Raw genomic sequence first — 19,392 nt, 5'->3', positions numbered from 1 at the left:
CAGAGTTTGCCTATGCCTGCTCTAATGCATGTTGGCTGGGAAGCAAGTCCCAGGTAAATGTGCATAGGATTGCAGCTGTTATTATACACTTTTACCCCACTTTTCTTCCACGACTGAAATAAAGGTGGTGTCTTTCCTGGTCGTGTATGGACCATAACCAACGCTGCTTAGCTTCATCTGTTTTTAGACTATGTCCTGGGGCCTACATGGTACTTGGCTGTGGGGAAAGAAGTATATAACTCTGGCTTGCATTGGGGGGGGGGGTTGGTTTTGTTTTAATAACTGCAGAGGGAAGTAGGCAAGGCTGTGATTCCCAAACCATTTCCTGTGAGGTACAGAGTGGTGGCTCAGTTGCCACATCAATTGTTTTTCCTTTTAATATTAAAAAGGGTGAAGACTCTGCTGTAATTGTCTCATATGTAACAACCCTCAAGGAATTATCCCTCAGTTCTTTTGCTCATCCCATACAAAATGGCAAGAGTTCCTTTAGGTGAGGATTTACAATAGAATCGTAGAATTATAGAGTTGGAAGGAACAAGGACCATTTACTTTAGCCTCCTGCAACGCAGAAATCACAACTTATGCATCCCTGGCAGATCCAACTTCAGTTTAAAAACCTCTGATGTTGCTTTGTGTTGAAATGAATACGTTTATTTGGTATTTGTGGGAGGCTGGCTACCTGTGCCTTTCACAGCAGCAGTGACAGGCAGAAATCCAACAAGTGAAGCTCTTCCCCTCCAGTGCTGTAATTTGTCAGTTTCAGGCGGAGAGCTCTAACAAGAATTTCTGATCTACACTCGCAATGGTCAAGACAGAATAATTATTCCATTAATCTAGGGAGAAATGCCTGCCATTGTGTGTGGATTCCACAGGCTGGAGTTTCCTTAGCACAGCGTTTCTCAACCTTGGGTCCCCAGATGTTGTTGGACTACAACTTCCATCATCCCTGAGCTCTGGCCTTGCTAGCTAGGGATGATGGGAGTAGTAGTTCAACAACATCTGGGGACCCAGAGGTTGAGAAAGGCTGCAAGTTAGCATGTTCTAGTTGTGTTGGTGAGTGTGTAAGATGAACATTGAAGAGTTAGCAAGGAGTAGCATTTCTTCCAGATAAGATTCTCTAGTTACAGTGGTGCCCCGCAAGACGAATGCCTCGCAAGATGAAAAACTCGCTAGACGAAAGGGTTTTGCGGTTTTTGAGCTGCTTCGCAAGACAAATTTCCCTATGGGCTTGCTTCGCAAGACGAAAATGTCTTGCAAGTTTGTTTCCTTTTTCTTAACACCGTTAATACAGTTGTGACTTGACTTCGAGGAGCAACTCATAGAACGCGGTGTGGTAGCCTTTTTTGAGGTTTTTGGTGATTTTTGAAGCTTTTCCAAAACTTTTCCGACACCGTGCTTCGCAAGACGAAAAATTCGCTAGACGAAAAAACTCGCGGAACGAATTAATTTCGTCTTGCGAGGCACCACTGTATTCTGGTTTTTAAAACACAAATGAAATTTTAACGCAGAACCTGACATAAACATGTCTTTGCTTTTTAAACAGTTGAGACATAGGGGGTGGAGAAGAAGAGAAGACACTATCATCTAGGATGTCGGATTGAACAAAGGAAAATTGGTATTTCATTTGCAATCACTGTACTTATTACCTATGCTGTTTTACCCAGATTCCCATTTTTCCCTAATTTATCACTCTACTGGCCTTGTTTATGAATAAAAACCCATTTTTTTATAGCATCAGTGTAACATTACAAGTTCTGATACATTTATGGTTTGAATACTGCATTTTTAATCTGCAAAAAAGAAGGAAAATAGCAGATAAAATATGATCCTCAAATATTATATTGAATACATTTTGACACCTTCAATTCACATATATATCTAGTAGTCACTGTCATGGTCATGATTGTGTGGGTTCTGACACCAATCCACACAGTTGCCCAAGCTGCTGCACACCTCAATTTCAGTCTGTTGAACAAACAATCCTCTGTAGTACACTGGCATCCATTTCTTCTACATCCCAGTTTGTGATGTCGAAGCTCTCAGCTGAAAGGCTTTTCATTGCCACCAGAAGAGGCAACACCACTTTCTCTGGGACTTAATCTGTAGGTTGGGGTCAGCATTGCATTTTAATACATTAAGGCAGAGCTTTCCAAACTTTTCATGTTGGTGACACACTTTTTAGACATGAATCATGACACAGTAATTCAGTTTTGCTAGCAAGCCGGAGGTTAAACTAACCCCTTTCCAGCCCTGGAAGCAGCTTGGAGAGCATTCATGCGACACACCTACACACTGCAGCCGACACACTGATGTGTCACGACATACAGTTTGGAAAGCTCTGCATTAAGGCTTGGTAGCAGGCTTAACCAGTGTGCTGAACTAGCGCTGGGAGACTCCTGGGAACTTGGCGCAGAACATTTACTTATTTACTCTTGCATTTATATCTCACTGTTCTTCCAAGGAGCTCAAGGTGGTGTACATGGCTAAACCACAACAGCCATGTGAAGGAGGCTAGGCAGAGACTGCTCCAATGTCATCTAAAGCAGTGTTTCCCAACCACTGTTCCGTGGCACACTAGTGTGCCGCGAGATGTTGCCTGGTGTGCCGCGGGAAAAATTAAAAAATTCGAAAGATAGCTTCATATCCGGAGAGGCGGCCTTCAGGCGAGTTTTAATTTTAATTTTCCTTCTCCCACTTAATGCCCCACGCTCGCCCGAGCAGCTTACAGTCCTTGGTAACCACGGCGACCCAAGGGAGGGGAGGGAACAGGGAAGTCGAGGGCGGTGGCGAGCCGCGATGACGTCAGTGGGCCGCGCCGCCTCGCCCTGGCACGGTGTGAGAGCCCCGGCTAGTGGCGCGAGCTTCGGAATAAGTGGGATCCACGTGCGCGAGGCCGAGATCGCGGGTAAGGAGCTCAGCCCTGGGCAGGAGGAAGCGGGGCCGCGCGTGCGGGCCACATCCCCACGGAGAGCGAGCCTCCCCCGGCCCACCACCTCCGGGCAGGTCCACTCGCATGAGGGGGCGGCGATGGCGACGGCCGGCAGCTTGCCTGCAATGCCATCCCTCGAGCAGGCGAGGAGCCCGGAGGCTACCAGATGCGAGTCCTCTTTCCCACCCTGCTCGGGAGTCCAGAGCACTTGGTCGCATTCAGGATCTAGAGTGGGGAAGCGGGGCTTGTGTCTGGGCTGGACACATTGGGCTGCCTGTGCCGCTCGACCTGCGGGGAGAAATCAGGGTGGGAGTCACGACCGTGAGGCAGGGCTGCCAAGTGTGGCAGAAGAGGACACGGCCGTCACACCTGTCCTTAGGTAGGAGCTTCTTCCGTGTCGACCTGCTGCCCTAAAGTCTTGGCTTTTTTCTTGGCTTTTTGGCGGTTGGCACAGAAGGAAGGCAAGGGGGAGGGGAAAAAATTGAAACTTACACTTTCGTGCGTCCCTCCCGGCGTGACGCTGCGCGCTGACGTCACGGCGCTGTAATGGTGGTGTGCCTCGAGATTTTTTTCATGAAACAAGTGTGCCTTTGCCCAAAAAAGGTTGGGAAACACTGATCTAAAGGACCTTCACGGCTGAATCTGCCAGGTCCTAGTCTAACACTGCACTACACTGGTTCTCTTGGAGGCGGCTGATGGTTCTACAGCTCCTGCACTGCTTTTTCCTATACTACCTTTTAAATCTACATTTGCAAAGTTAACATGAAGGTGGTGTAGTGGTCAGAGTGTTATGACAAGGACTGGGGAGACCCAAGTTCAAATTTTCATTCAGCTGTGGAACTCAGGGGTCAGCAACCCTTTTCAGCCGTGGGTTGGTCCACCAGACCATGTGGGGGGCTGGACTATATTTTTTTTAGGGGGGGAAATGAATGAATCCCAAGCCCCACAAATAACTCAGAGATGCATTTTAAATAAAAGGACACATTCTACTCATGTAAAAACACCAGGCAGGCCCCACAAATAACCCAGAGATGCATTTTAAATAAAAGGACACATTCTACTCATGTAAAAACATGCTGGGTCCCGGACCGTCCATGGGCTGGATTGAAAAGGCGATTGGGCCACATCCGGCCCCTGGGCCTTAGGTTGCCTACCCCTAATGAAGCTCGATAGGTGATCTAGGACCAGTCACCAACTGTCTGCCTAACCTACTTCACAAGAATAAAATGGGGAAGGAAAGAGGACCATATGCCTCGATATGGCATTTCTTCCATTCTGGCACAGATTGGGGGGGGGGGGCAATTCACATATTGTTCTGCTGCTTTGACATGCTTTCTCCCCAGACTCCTCTTGGCTTATAAACTATTTGTACCAATCAGTTTCTCCTCCTCTTTCCCTTCAGCCACGCAAGGCAGCCACTGGCTCCATCACCAACCTGAAAATATATTTGATGGGTGTGAGATCAGATTTCAACAGACAGAGATGTATTTTCTAACGTTGTGGTTTTTTTTTTAAAAAAAGAACAATATCTGCAGAAAATTATTAATTAAGGTTGAAAGCACGAATACTGCTGTCATTCATCTACATATCATTTCCTATAGTGGAAAGATGGATTTCGTGGGTGACGAAATGCTCCTTTTAAAAAAGAACTTTCCAGGCTGTAACAAAAACTGAAAATTTCACTGCTGAGAGGTTTTATTGCCATCAAGCAGCATATGGATTTCGGCAAATAAAATGAGAAATTAATTAAAACAACAACAACACTGTTCTTATCATCCCCTGCCAGCATGACCAATAGTTAGGGCTGAAGGGAGCTGGAGTCCAGCAACGCTGTTGCAATGGTAAAATGGGAGGGGAAGAATTCCAAATGCAATGGTACATAAATATTTGTGTGTCTGTAAATTTATGTTTATGTGCACACACACACAGAGTACAGTAAGCGACATGCGGTTAAATATTAGAAGGGCTGCTTAAAAAGCATGGCTGCAAGAGTGGCAAATGAAAATGATGGACTTTGCGGAACTGGCGAAGCTGACGGGAAAAATCCGAAACCAGCACGATCAAATATTCCAAAAAGACTGGAGTAAATTTATTCATTATCTTAAAGTTCATTGTAAGCAATTAACAACACTACTAAGGTTATCTGAAAACTTGTAAGGAAATTTTTTTTACTCTTCTATATTTAAATTTTGAGATATTTAGTAAAGAGTTATCGAAGAACTGGAAAAGATATAAAATGCCTTAATATAAAGGTTAGTTTTGAAAGCCAAGAGGTGGGAGGGAAGGAAGTCGATAGGCTCTGAAGAGCCAAAGAAGCAAAGTGGATAATAATGATGTGATTATATATGTTTAAAGGGGAAAGTAATAAAAATAATTTTAAAAAATAAAAAGCACGGCTGCAGAGGTTGGGTGGGCGGGTGCGCGCGCGTGGGAGAGGGGCCACGAGCGGCTCTTAAGCGCGTCTCCTCCCCTTCCGACAAGCGAGAGGAGAAAACGCCACTCTGCGCGTGGTCAGGGGCCCCCTCGAACGACCCCCTTCCCTTTGGGGGCGGAAATATCCCGGGGGCTAATCCAGAGCTTCCCCCCCCCTCGGGGCCTTTCCCTCCGCGAAAGACGCCCGCTTGCCTGAGGGGAGACGAGCCCCTCCGTCGCTGCTGCGGCTGCTCGTCGTCCTCCGGCCAAGGCCTCCGCTTCTCCCCCCACCGCCGAGCTGGGCCCCGCCCTGCCGCCTCCGCGGTGCTGCCGCTTTCCTCACGGGCGGGCGGGCGGGCGGCCTTCACCCTCAGCCGAGCGCGGGGTCGGTGGGCCGGCCGGCTTGTCTCCTCCTCCTCCTCCTCCTCGCTCCCCACCTCCTGAGGAGGCGGCCTCAGCCGCCGCCGCCGCCGCCGCCGTCGTGAGGGGCGGAAGGAGCCTCCGCAGCGAGCACGGACGAGCGTGCGCGCGCTCCGCCCGTCCCTCCCCCTCTCCCTCCTTTCGCCTGCCTCCCTCGGCTCAGCCATGTCCCTCAAGCCATCGCCTCAGCCTTCGCCCGCCGCCGCCGCCGCCGCCGTAACAGCAGCAGCCGTGGGAGCGCCGCCACCACCGCCGCCTCTGCAGCCGCCGTCCCCGCAGCCGCCTCAGCAGCAGACGACGGCCACCACCACCACGACGACCGCGACGGCGAGCCAGCCGGCGGCGCCGCCGCCGCTGCCGCCACCGCCCCAGGGGCCGGCCCAGTCGGCTGGCAGCAGCAGCCGCAAGCCCCTCGGTAGCGGAGGTGGGAATAGCAGCGGCGGAGCAGGCCCCGGCCCCAGCGGGATCCCGGCCGGAGGAAGCGTCGGAGGCAGGCAGAATCTGGGCAGGTGAGAGGGACCGGGGCGGGGGTCGTCTCCCCCTGCGCCAGGCCTAGCGGGTTTGACGGGCGGGCCTCGCCTGCTTCCCTGCCGGGCTCTTCCGCGCTGCGCTCCGCGGCTACCTGGGCGCTGCAGGGTGGGGAATAGGGTGGCCAGGCCCGGTCGCGGCGGGTGGAAGGCCTCGGGTGGCAAGGCGCCTGACGGGACCAACCCGGTCCCGGGTAATATTTATTTTTGGTTGTGTGTGGGGGGGGGGGGTTCCTCCGCTTTAGGCCTCTCCCCCCCCACCCCCGTTTCATCCCAGTAGATTCGGCGCCGGGCCTCGTGCATAAATGCCCGCACATGAGCCCCTAATTAACAGCGATCGTAATAAGGAGCGCTTTCCTCGGAGGCGCCGGGAGGACGTGCGGTGGATGCGGCCGGCCGGCCTGCCTCGGAAGGGCTGCGATCCTGCGGCCGCTCGCTTTGGGGAGGGAAGCGGGACGCAGGCTCGCTTGGGAGTAAGGAAAGGGGAAAGGGAAAGGGGTCACGCGGTGGGATTCCTCTGCCGGGCGCTTTGCTGGCTGGTTTCTCCTTGAGGAGGGCAGAGGAGTGGTGCGGACCCGGTATCAGCCATGGGGGCAAATGCTGTGCAAATATTTGGTAAGGAGGAATATTGCCGCCTTTTGTGTGGGTCTGTGTGCCGCGGAGAGGCCTATCTAGATGGTTGCGATTGCGGCGTTGATACCATTCCGATTAACCTGCCTTCTTCCCGTAAAAGGACCCAAGGCAAATAAATGTTATGACTGATGATTTGCGGGGAGAGGGGCCGGGGCTGCGGAGAGTAGGTGAAATGTAAAGGGGCCGCGTTGCCTTGAAATAAAGAGAAGATTTCCCCTTCCCACCGCTGGTCGTTGTAGAAATAATGGCTAAAGAGTGTCTCTTTTCCTCCCAAGTTCTCCTCTATAAAAAAAAACCTGCATAATTGCATAACAGGGTTTGGGGGGGCATGCGAAGGGTGGCATTGTTTGAAGGGAGCACTTGTCATAGGGGAGGGGGCAATGGAGGTTGCCCACTTTGGAGGTGGGGGGGGAATGGGAAGGTTTTGGTGAGTGGCATCACTTTCCCTTGCATTGTATTGAGGGGGAGGTGTTACCTGGAATCTTAAGAATGGGGAGGGGGGGTACGTAATCATTCAATGGCTGACTTTGACCTGGAAGAAATTGTATTTTAGGGGTGGGAGGAGAAAAAGGGATTCCATGTTCCGCATCCCCTCAGGAAAGGAAATGGGGGACCTCCCCCTCCCCACTTCAGCTGGCCCAATGTTGTGTGTGTGATGGGAGTTACCAGGCGCAGCAACTGGCATTGCCTTGGGAAGGGGGTGGCATAATGCCTTTCGTGGAGGGTGACAGGGGCAGGAAAGGCAGCTTGGCCTCCATGTTGGGCAGAGGCTTGAGGAGAGAGAATACCGCATAATACTATTTTGGAGAGGGGGGTGAAGGAGGAGAAGCAAGCTGGGATAGATCTGCTCACACTGCCATGGGGAGGCAGAAGGCATTGCCAAGCTTTCGGCATTGCTGTGGGGTGGTGGTGGTGAATAGGGAAGGACAACCCTGGTAGGACACCTCCTGATTTTGCGGGAAAGCATTTTTTGGCAAAGGGAGGGAGGGAGCAAGAATTGCCGGGGAAGGCATGCATACACAGGCGCTGCAACCAGCGAGCTGTGACAGTAGAAGGCCTCTCCTCCCCTCCCCAAGGCCGAGGCTGCAGCAAAGGCTGGCCGGGCCTGGAAAGGACGTTGGTGCTGTCGTAAGTGTCACTCCAGGGTCTAGGCCTTTGGAGTTGATCATTCCCTTGTGTATGTGTGAGAGGGGAGATGATTAGATGTGTGTGTTGCGGTGCCTGCCCTTCAAGACTCGCAGGCAGGAAACTCAGCCTGGGCAGAGGGCACCTGGTTTGCTGCGAGGCAGGCCCCTGCCAGCCGGCCTTACCCGTTACTGCAGCCTTGAGTGCAGAGAGTGACCATTTTATATCGCAGTTGAGGTTCTCCCCCAGCTCCACCCCCCCCCCCAAATGATCTTGCCAAGCCTCATTGCCCAAACCAGGGGGTCCTTCCCTTTAAAACAGGCCTCTTGGAAAGGGAAGAGAAAGGTGATTCAGGAATGTGTGGGACTAGATTTCTCCTCCAGCTGCGATAAGAAGTATTTTTCTGTTATGATTTTCAATACCATTGCTAATCTGTTCAGAGCAGTGGAGTATTTATACAAACTGATCCAAAACATTGATGATTCTTACAGTATTAAAATTATGCAATATAAGGTGCATAGACGGTAATGTGCATTTGTCATATTGAATCGTGTGCCTGCAGGAAGCAATAGAACTTCGGGCTAAGCAACTTGCTGTGTTGTCCATCGAACAATGTATAAACAGAATTTGTGTTGTTGGCAAGATGTGTTTAATACCCTTAAAAGTACTGGCTTCCCCACTTCTTTTTGCATGTTTTATTTACCCAACTACAACTATCAGACATCAAAAGAACAATCACTTAGAAGGAAGACCAACAGAAGTCGCTGAGAGTTCTAATCAGTGGGTTATTTATTTATTTATTAAATTTCTATATCACCCTTAACCCACAGGTCTCAGGGCGGTTCGCAATATAAAAACACAAAATACATAATAACAACAAGAACGTAGATCAAACCAACAAACCAGTAACGCCCTTCCCCCTCTTTCTATCCTCTTGCAATTTGGACATTTCTTTGAAAACTTGTTTCTATATTCATGAAAGCCAGATCCTTCAGTTGTGCAGAAGTACATCAGATACTTAGATCAATAGCAAGAAGGCTGAACCGTGAACCAGGAAGTCCCCAGTTCAAATGCTGCTTCTGGTGGCCTTTGGCAAACTTCTTTCTCTTTCTCTCACTCCACCCTGTCTGTAATAGGAGGATAATAATATTGGTTGTAAGTATTCCCGAGATATTGACAAGTACTTTAGAGAGTTCAAAGTACTTTAGAGAGTTCATGTTTTAGATCGGGGCATGAGGGGTGTCTGTTATCCAGGACTGCATTTTGCCACACAAACTTTTTGCAGACTATATAAACCTGATACAACCAGCATATCAGCATAGCTTGTACAGTTGGTGCATAACATACAAAACTCACAGAGATGTAGCATTGAAATGTACAGTGCCTCCATTTCTCTTTCCTGTATGAGTGAAAAATTACTACACATGGTGGATATCAATAGTGCAATCCTCTAGAACTTACTCTACTTAGATGGGAGACTTGGGGGGGAAAATAAATAGGAATATTCTTGGAAAGGGCATAAGGCAGGATCTTTTTGATGTTGTCACCCACCAGTGTTTGAAATCCCCTGGGCGCATTTTGCGACTGGTGTGGGTCCAGTTGTGAGGACATGGAGATCTTTAGATGCCAGGTTGGTGACTGACATCTCCATTTGGCTGACCCTCCAGATTTCTTAAGCAGGTAAGCAGAAGTGCTTATTCACGGCATTTGTATCCCACCTTTTTCTCCAAGGAGTACATGGTTCCGCCCCCCTCCTCAGTTAATTCCTACAGTGACCCTTTGCGGTAGGTTCAGAGGCTGTGACTGACTCCAAGGTCACCCAGTAAGCTTCATGATTGAGTGGGGATTTGAACCCTGATCTCCCAGGTCCTAGTCTAACACTCTAACCACATCACCACACTGGCTTCCTGGAGTATTTCTTCTATGGGGCAAATATATAGATTAAGTAGGTACATAAATATGGGGAAAGCAAAATGTAACTTATGGAAGGATCTGAAATGTTTTAAATTATGTTTTATTCTAGATTGCATTATTTGATGTTTTACTGTGTTGTAAACCACTTTGAGATATTTTCCCCTTCAAAATATAAAGCAGTATAGAAGAGGAATGAATAACAACAACAACAAAATTTCATTAAAATGTGCCTACACATTCTGTTGTGGTGAGTATAGGCCAGTTTTAAGGTGCCATTTGGCTATTAGCTTACGTATCAGAGTTTCTAACACTGGTTACCCCTTTTGAAATGTGATATGTGTGAGTATAGCTATTAATTCTAATATTAAGTGAGATTTCAACAGAAATAGCTTATTTTTCTTTCACTTCTACTTACCTCTTCAGTGTGCTGAAATTATTTTTAATAATTTGAATTTTCAGTGGTTGTGATCTGTCTCAGGATAATGCTTTTACATGGAAAAGCAAAATCTACAGATTGAAAGAGTTGTTTATGAGTCAGTTGGAAATGTTGCATGTACTGAGGATTAAAGCACCTGTTTAGAATCTAATTTGGGTTTCTAAAATGGGCTTGTGTTCTTGTACCTCTGTGTGGGGACCTTACTGGATGCTGATAATTCTGGCATGCCCCTATTCTGATACCATGTTTCTTTTAAATATGTAGAGCATTTGAGAATAGTGACTACTGGTCTTAAGTTCTTGAATGCCTTTTATTACTCTTTATGCTACAATACTAGTTTATTGTACAATAGAATCCTGCTGAAGTGAAATGTCCTGCTGCTGTCTGTTTTGAAGTTGTTTTTAGTATTCAAAATGTGAATGAATATTCCATTTTTATCCAGTGGAGATAAATTCTGAAGGAAATAGGTATGTACATCTGCTTTTTTGGCAGAGAACAGGAATGCCTGCTGTGTTCAACCAAAAAGGTTGAACACAGCCAAAAAGGAGAAAATATTGTAGAGGATTAGAGGATTTCCTGGTATCAGTATTAATCATTTTGGATATGTGTATTAATATTAGCGGACGGACCCTGAGAGCTGCTATAGACACACCCAAGCATTTGTGTGTGACTGTTGCTGCGGTTGTTGTTATATTAAATTTCTATTAATGCCCTTCGAGGATCACAGGCTGGTTTACAATATAAAAGCACAGTAATACACAACACAGTTACAAACACAAAAAATACCAAACCCCCTCAGTTTAAAAGGTCGTATATTCTTTAATTAGCCAAAAGCCTGGGACGAGAGGGATGCATTTGCCTGACACCTAAATATATGTAATAAAGGTGTCAGGTGAGCCTCCCTGGGGAGAGCAGTCCACGAGTGAGGAACCACTGTGGAAAATTGCCCTCCAGACCCCTCATGGAGCAGGCGCATGAAGAAGGGCCTCAGATGATGATCACAGGCTCCGTGACAGTTCATGTGGGGAGAGGCAGTCCTTGAGGTATTGTAGTCCTGAGCCATTTAAGGCTTTATAGGTCAAAACTAGCACGTCGAATTGGGCCAGGAAACTAATTGTCAGCCAGGGTAGTTGGAATTATATACTTTAGCCGTCAAACCATAGCTCTTCCCCTGTCCCTGGTTATGCAGCAAGTCCTCATACTGTTTCACAAACTGCTTTTGAACGCCCCCCACCAATCAGTTGCAGAAGAGGTTGGACATAAGTACATACTACCATTGGGTATGTGAATGTCAATAAACCATGGTTTACCAAGACTGAGCGGCATGCTAGTTCATACTGCTTCATCATTCCTGCTCGACTTCTCTCCTTAGGCTGGTGGGGGGCAACAAACCATGAGCCTTGGTTTGTTGCCATATCTGAACTAGGAACATGGTTTATCTCTGACAAATCACAATCAGCAACAAACTATAGGAGTATAGGAAGCTGTCTTAAATGAAGTCAAATGATTGGTCCATCTAGCTCAGTATTGGCCACAGCTCTCTCAAGATTTCAGACACAGGGTCTTCCCCAAACCTACCTTTGGCAAGCAGAGCATATGGTCTAGCAGTGGTGTCCAAACCTCTTTCAAAGAGCACCAGATTTGATGAAGTGAAGGGCCATGAGGGCCGACCAAAGTCGTTAACCTTTTTTTAGGATTGAAGTTTTTATGGTTTTACCCCAAAGTTGTTGAGCTTTTTAAGGGTTGAAGTTGTTGAGGGTTTTTTAGGATTTTACCCCAGGAAATAAACTGCCACAGGGGCCGGATTAAACCAACCGGTGGGCCAGATTAGGCCTCCAATATGGACTTTGGACATGTCTGGTCTAAGGTCATTCCGAAATACATAGAACTTGTTCACAAATAACAAAAAGAGACGGTCAGTGGCTTATTAGGACCAAGCAGCAGGAACAATATACCATGAAGCTTGGTGTCTATTGGTTCTTTAGCAGCCTATATTAATTTTTAATACACCAACCTAAAGGTGTGTTTGGTTTGAAATTCTAAGAGGCCCAGCCCAGGGGTGGGAGGAGGAGTCCAGTTATCTGGAATTGCCCCATCCTTTCAAATATCATTTGAATAAATGTATTTGCTTTCTCTCTGAATCCATAACCTTCATGAGGGTATATTGTGTCCTTTGAATTGGGGCTGTTTGCTTGTCTGAGCTGTTTAGAGGCTTGATTGTGCATTTGTGAGTGTGGCCATGTGCTGTGCTAGAGGAAGTGATTTGGGGGGAGGTGTTAGCAGTCAGCAGCAGTTCCAGAAATATAGGCTTGGAAGGTACCCTCATGGATAATCTAGAGCTAGGCCAACCCCCCCTGCAATGCAGGAATCACAGTCAAAATGAACAGTACATGTAAACAGGGGTGTTTAGCAGGGGAGTTTGAGCTGGAGGCCCAGAGTGCTGTCTTACGGTGTGTGTAGAACCAATAGATATGGAGGCAAAGGAGCTCCTGCAGGCACCCGTGACACCTGTGCCGTGTTTGTTTCCTGCTTGAGAAAGTGCAAAACTACACCTGCAACACAGTGATCGAAATTAACTGGTTACCAGTCGTTTTTTTGAGACTCAGCACCAGCTACCTAGTGAACAAATTGAGATTTCCAGTTGCATGATTTGCGACTGAGAGCCTTCTTTTTTTGCCGGCTTCTCATGAAGACTTTTGATGTGCTAAGCAAACTGTGCAGAAGCTCTTTCACACATTTAAATGGATTGCTTTTCTCTTGTGGTTGCAAGCAAATGGATTGCAGGACATGGGGCAGCAGGGGAGAGCTAGCTGTTTTGCTTCTGATCACACAGAAGATAGTCACTTTGGAGAAACAGAACTGCTGTGTGGGAAAGACCCTTTAAAGTCGACCATATTCTATAAAATAGATTTTTTTTAGAAACAGAAGGAAGCTGGAGTGGAATTGTATGATCTTTTAAGTGCAAGGGATGCCAGTATGACCTATCAACATTTTATAATTCAAAGCACAAGTGTTCGAAATTAGCCAGGCTCATTTTGCACCTGACTATTGGCCACTTGAGACCAAGTGAAGATGCCTGGGCACCCCTAATACCTCCACCATCTGGAGGTGCATGCCTGGGGATCATTGGACCTTGACTGTTTTCACACACGAATACCTCCTCCTGTAGAATTCTATCAGTTAGATTTAATCTGCACAATCTGAATGAATTTCTGGAACCAAAATGCTTTTTCTGTGCAGCCTGAGCAGGAGCAGTGAACAACATTATAATTGTTGTAGCTTGTTTTCACTTACCCTACCCCCACTGCTGTCTCATGGAAGATAGAGCAAGCTTGTTTTCTCCTGCTCTGGAGGTTAGGACCCAAACCCATGGATTCAAGTTACTAGAAGGGAGTGTCCAACTCAACATCAGGAAGGACTTTCTGAGCTGTTTGACAGTGGAGCAGACTCCCTCGGAACGTGGTGGTCACTCCTTCATTCATTAAGCAGAGGTTGGGTGGCCATCAGTCTTGGATGCCTTAGTTGAGATTCTAGCATTGCAGGGGGTTACGCTAGATGATGCTTTGAGTCTCTTCCAACGCCACAATTCTGTGATTATCCTATATATTTGAAATCAAAGATGGAGTTGGTGTTTCTCTTCTTGCAATCATTAACTAAGCTTGATATCTTTGCCCTGCTCTTTTGGAAAGTCAGGGAAATGTGCTCTTTCTAACTGTTTCTGAAATGATGAAGTGACCTTGAGAATCTCTTCCTGCCCCAGCCAGTTGCTAATTAGTATCTTTACAGCAACGTCTTGAGACTTATACATGTGGAGTACAAATGAGCTATTGCCTACAAGGTGGTAGAATCCCCCCACCCCACATGCCCCAATAAGGGGCATGGGGAGCCAGTGAGTTCGTTCTGAGTAGTGTGGAAAGTGCAATTGTTCATTATTTTTGTACAGTGGTACTTCTGGTTAAGAACTTAATTCGTTTTGGAGGTCCGTTCTTAACCCGAAATTGTTCTTAACCTGCGGCAGCAGCAGGAGACCCCATTAGCTAAAATGGTGCTTCAGGTTAAGAACAATTTCAGGTTAAGAACAGACCTCCTGAATGAATTAAGTTCTTAACCCGAGGTACCACTGTACAGAAACAATTGTGTTAATGTAATCTAAAGGACTGCTTAACTCTAGAAGAATACTTAACTGAAAACTTAACCAAAAAAAGATTGCAGAAGGGTAGTCATGTTTTTACTAAAATAAATCATTAAGGAGCTTGTGGCATCTTAAAAGACTTAGGGATTTACCAAAGCATACATTTTTGTAAATGGGATTTCATTTCATTATATGCATGAAGTTTATCTTCAGTTGAAATGTAAATATACATATGGGCGGCAGTGGTAAACATTGAGGGGAAATGTCATGAACTGCAAAAAATGCAGTCTGTGACCATTCAGTTGTACTTTAAATATATACAAAATAAACAGAGTTGACCACAGCAGCAGTAATGCGTGATAATGTAATCACCAAACAAACAAAAACCTGGGACGTCTGCATTTATTTATTTATTTGTTGGAGGGAAATTGCATTCTGCTTTTTACAGAAGAAACATAAGCAGATTACAAAAACGTAATAAAATACATGACAACAAAAGCAGTTCATATCAAGGTAAAAACATATCAAGATAGTTAAAATACTTTTCATACAATAAAAACAGGATGTAAACAGAATTCAAGCTTTAAGAAGCTCACCTGAAACCAATCAAAACCTCTCTAGGAAAGAAGTTCTGCAACTACTGCAGAAAACACCCCCTGTTGTGCCCCAGCTAATTGTGCTTCTGAAAGTGATGAGATGCATTTCAGGGTCACTGATGCTTAATGCATCGGGTAGGAAAAGTTGTGTGGCAGGAGGTAGTCCACCAGAACTCCTTGACAGTATGGAGCTTCATAGGTGAGTAATGATTGAAAACAGCTATAGCAATCCTTGATCATTGGGGGCGGGGGGTGTTTGCCAAGTGTCTTTGTAATCTTATTTAGGAATTGATACCCCTTTTAAAAAAGGACCCACGTCAGGCCAACAAACTGCTTTGTTGCAAAATACACATTAGAAAACATCTGAAGGCAACATCTGAAGTTCAGGAAAGTTTTTAATGTCTAACGTTTTATTGTTTTTTATAGTTTGCTGGAAGCCTCCCAGAGTGGCTGGGGAAGCCCAGCCAGAAGGGTGGGGTATAAACAATAATATTAATATTTATATTATACCAATATTTATTAATATTGGTCCTTTATTCTTTTCAGTCCCTATTTGAACATAAAAAGCCAGTCACTTTGTACCTGCCTGCTGAACTCAATAGGATGTGCAAACCAAGTTTAATGAAGGAGGTCATGATTGACAGGCATGGAAACGTTTGCTAGGACTATTTTGAGGAAAACTGTGGTTGTTGGAGCATAGAGCCATTTATCAGGACAGCTTCACCGTTTATAGAGTTTTTGCTTTCTCTTCACTTGTATGTTTGGCATTAGCTGCATTCAGACAATCATAAGCCAAGATAAACTAGGAAATTTCTAATTGATAAGTGAATATATGAACAAGCTTTTTACTCACTCAAATATGTTTGTTTAGAACTAGGAAACTATGGATTTGGAACAAGACAGGATCCTAACCCATGGTATGTTGTCTTTGTATGTCTTGGCTGATGTAGTGTCTTGATTGATGTGGTGTTTGGATATGGGAAAATCCCCACTCAAGATTTTGGATAGCTGTGGATCTATGGAGCATCTATGGAGGGAGGACTTTAGCTCAGTGGTAGAGCATCTGCTTTGCATGTAGGAGGTTCCATGTTGAATCCTGAGCATCTCCAGGTAGAGCTGGGAATGTCCCTTGCCTGGAGAGCTGCTGCTAGTCAGTGTATACAATACAGTGGTACCTCGGTTTAAGAACTGTCCAGTTTAAGAACGATTTGGTTTACACACTCCGCAAAACTGGAAATAGTGTATTGGTTTGAGAATGTTACCTCGGTCTAAGAACGGAAGCCAAACGGTGGAAGGGCACTGTTGGCGGGAGGCCTCATTAGGGGAAGATTGCCTTGGTTTCGGTTTAAGAATGGACTTCTGGAACGGATTAAGTTCGTAAACCGAGGTACCACTGTATTGAGCTAGATAATGTCCCACCACCTTTCACCCTTCAGAATTGTCATAATGGTGATGATCCTCAGAGCTCCTTGAAAGAAGGGGTTGTGCATGAGATTATTGATTTGACCCCATGTTCTACATAATACTACACAAACACTTTCAAGTATGATAATCAGAACTGATTCCAAAATGAGTTTGAGGCTTTTCAGTAAAGATTACTGCCTTACACTGTATTTGATTTGTTCTTTCTATATTTGGGGTTTTTTTGTGCTAGAAATACCAGAAAGCAAGATCCTAGTTGCTTCTCTGTTTACACAGAAATATGTTTATTTTGAGCTCAGGCCTGAGCTCATTACCGTAAGTAGCCTGAACCCCCCTGTACATAAAGAGGCCTTGGATTTGCCACACTGCTTCACCCCACTTTTTTGCCAAAGCTTTCATGCCTCTGTAAATGTAGAGCAGAGGAGGTAACATCTGAGTCTCTTCCAACATGAGGCATAGTTGTCAGTGCTATGTGAGAGCACAAAGGTAATTGAAGAACAGGCCTGAATGCATCAATTTGTCTTGTATGCCAAACTGGTCAGGAGTAATACAAGCTTATTCATCAGGGCAGAAGGTTTTGAGTCTTGGTTGCAACTAAGGGAATCCATTGACAGACTTTTTAAAGAACCGCCTCTGCAACAGCTCCTGGGTGTGAACTGAAGCCCTTCTAAGCTTACACACTGTGTTGTGTCTAATGACTTCGACTGAGAGCTTGGCAACTCAGCCACCAAGGTTCTCGCTATTTAGTATTGCTGTCATAAGAGTTGATGTGCCCCTGTGGGTTTAAAGGGGATTGTGATGGCTGCTGTTTTTGTTGTTTTCTGTGGTGGCAGTGAATATACAGTGGTACCTTGGTTTAAGAACAGCCCTGTTTAAGAACTATTCGGTTTACGAACTCCGCAAAACTGGAAGTAGTGTCCCGGTTTGTGAACTTTACTTCGGTCTAAGACCAAAATCCGAACGGTGGAAAGGCACCGGTGGCGGGAGGCCTCATTGGGGAAAGTGCACCTCGGTTTAAGAACGGTTTCTGTTTAAGAACGGACTTCCAGAACAGATTAAGTTCGTAAACTGAGGTACCACTGTCGTTGCCTTTCATGTTCTTGTTCCCACTTTTCTGCTGCTCTCTAGTGCAGGCAAGTCCAACTCCCAAGAGACTGTGATCTACTCACTGTATAAAAATACTGGCTGTGATCTATGCATTGTTATTGACAGCCAAAGTTGTTGAGCTTCGTGATCTACCACAGACGACCAGTGATCTACCGGTAGATCACGATCTACCTGTTGGACATGCCTGCTCTAGTGTGACCAGCGAACATAGCTGAGAATGGGGCACTGCAGAGAGCAGCAGTCTGGATTCTTAGCAGCTGAGGGAGGTGGCGTCTCCAGGGTAGGGAGACAGCTTGGACCTTGCCTCAGTGGCCTGGTCTTGTTAACTTTCAAATGTGTTGTCATTCAGTCCTGTAGGAAAATGCTTGGCAATGGGTTGCAGTGAGGACAAAGCTGGCCTCAACCCTGATGTTGGGTGTCCTGACCCACACTGACAACAATCTTGTGCATAGGAGGCGTGATACATTTTCCAGAGGGCTTTGCTGTGCTGTACAAGCCACACACACTGTATATAGGAATGAGAAGTGTCAACTTACATTGAAGTGTTGCATCATGTTCAGGGTTTCAGTCACTTAATTCCATCCTTCTGGTTCCATCCCCACAACCAAAAGTATTTTGTGCCCATTGCGGATGCTCAGGTGTCTTTTGGGAATTTCTGGGTTCCCTCCTTCCATAGGGTTTTCTCTCAATTCTGTTATTTTTTTGGGGGGGGGGAGAGGAGTGCAGTGAACACACTTGCACCCAGTCCCAGCTATACTAAACTCTTGAATTTTTTTACTGTTGTCTATAAGCAGCTCTTTCTCCCGCTTGAAAAATGCTGTGGACCAGGAAGTGACCTATCCAGACAATGAAATTTTTCTGTTTGCCAGTGCTTCCTCCCCAAGAAAAATAGGTACTGGAACTCACCATGAAGTTGTTACAGTAAGTCACCGGGCAACTCAAGGCAGCCCTGAACAGATGCCGGTTTGACAACACCCACAGAGGCCATAAAAACTGCGGCAATCTGTCTCCCTAGCTAGTTTTGGGGTTTCCCCTGGTTTTGGTGGATGTCCTATCAATGTGCCTCTGCCTTCCTCGTTCTCTTAGATTCAGGCGGATGGCTAGGGCAGCTCAGAAGGGCACAGTACGTAAATGTGCATGTGTGCAACAGTAGATGGCTGGCTGGAAAGCTTAAAGCCCAACACCACTACCTGGGAGACAGATTGAAGAAAAGGAAATATAAATTGGCCCTTCTCCGTAGCTTGACTAGGAGTGGCTATGAGATAGGTGAAGTCATAGATCTAAAAGAAAGTGTAGACTTGCACACACTGACCAGCTTCTGTTTGACTTTAAATGTTTGTTTTGGGGTTTTTAGAAGTATGTAAAGGCAAGAAGTGTGTGGGGGGAGTGCTGATCGCAATGGCACCCACCTGAGAGGTGCCACAACTGTGCTCCAGCTGAAAAAAGCACTGCTTTCTGCCATATACACACATACAGTGTATTTTTTTTAAAAGAAACTAATTTTATTAAAGTTTTCTTGGTTTACAAAGGTATGCGCAATGTCTCTTTTTTCAAGTTGCATTTTCCATAGGTCAGTTTCATTTGTTGAGGCATTAGGGTTACATTAGGAAGAAGAGGGGGGGTGCTTGCGTTCCTTTGGTGGTGAGAGAAGTTGGGGTTGGCTTAGGGTGCAGTTGCTTGTTTGTGATTGGTTGGTTAATAAGTGCATGCATGAGATGACTCAAATTGGTACTTATGTA

General features: G+C 46.1%; 1 protein-coding gene and 1 long non-coding RNA gene across 15 annotated transcripts in view; one reads left to right on the top strand and one right to left on the bottom strand.

Annotated features, from left to right (window-relative positions):
• On the bottom strand, nucleotides 1-5,684 carry LOC310711993. The gene is made up of 3 exons (XR_014528706.1): nucleotides 3,545-5,684; nucleotides 1,465-2,537; nucleotides 1-1,117 (listed from the first exon to the last, which is right to left on the bottom strand). It is a non-coding gene; the product is annotated as an uncharacterized lncRNA (long non-coding RNA).
• Nucleotides 5,685-5,825: 141 nt separating this feature from the next.
• ATXN2 (ataxin 2) overlaps nucleotides 5,826-19,392 on the top strand; it is a 62,321-nt gene continuing 48,754 nt past the window's right edge. For 12 of the 14 annotated variants that reach the window (XM_083514146.1, XM_083514143.1, XM_083514145.1 and 9 more), the window contains exon 1: nucleotides 5,923-6,270. In XM_083514146.1, the coding sequence (XP_083370272.1) occupies nucleotides 5,927-6,270 (344 nt within the window). In that variant the 5' untranslated portion in view covers nucleotides 5,923-5,926. Of the gene's footprint in view, nucleotides 6,271-19,392 lie in introns of all 14 variants that reach the window. The other 2 variants (XM_083514150.1, XM_083514148.1) reach the window with 2 other exon arrangements.

This window comes from Podarcis liolepis (genome assembly GCF_965112155.1).
Source record: "Podarcis liolepis genome assembly, chromosome: 7".
Lineage (NCBI taxonomy): Eukaryota > Metazoa > Chordata > Lepidosauria > Squamata > Lacertidae > Podarcis > Podarcis liolepis.
The sequence above is the reverse complement of the archived record's forward strand: the minus strand, read 5'-3'. Positions and strand labels throughout refer to the sequence as shown.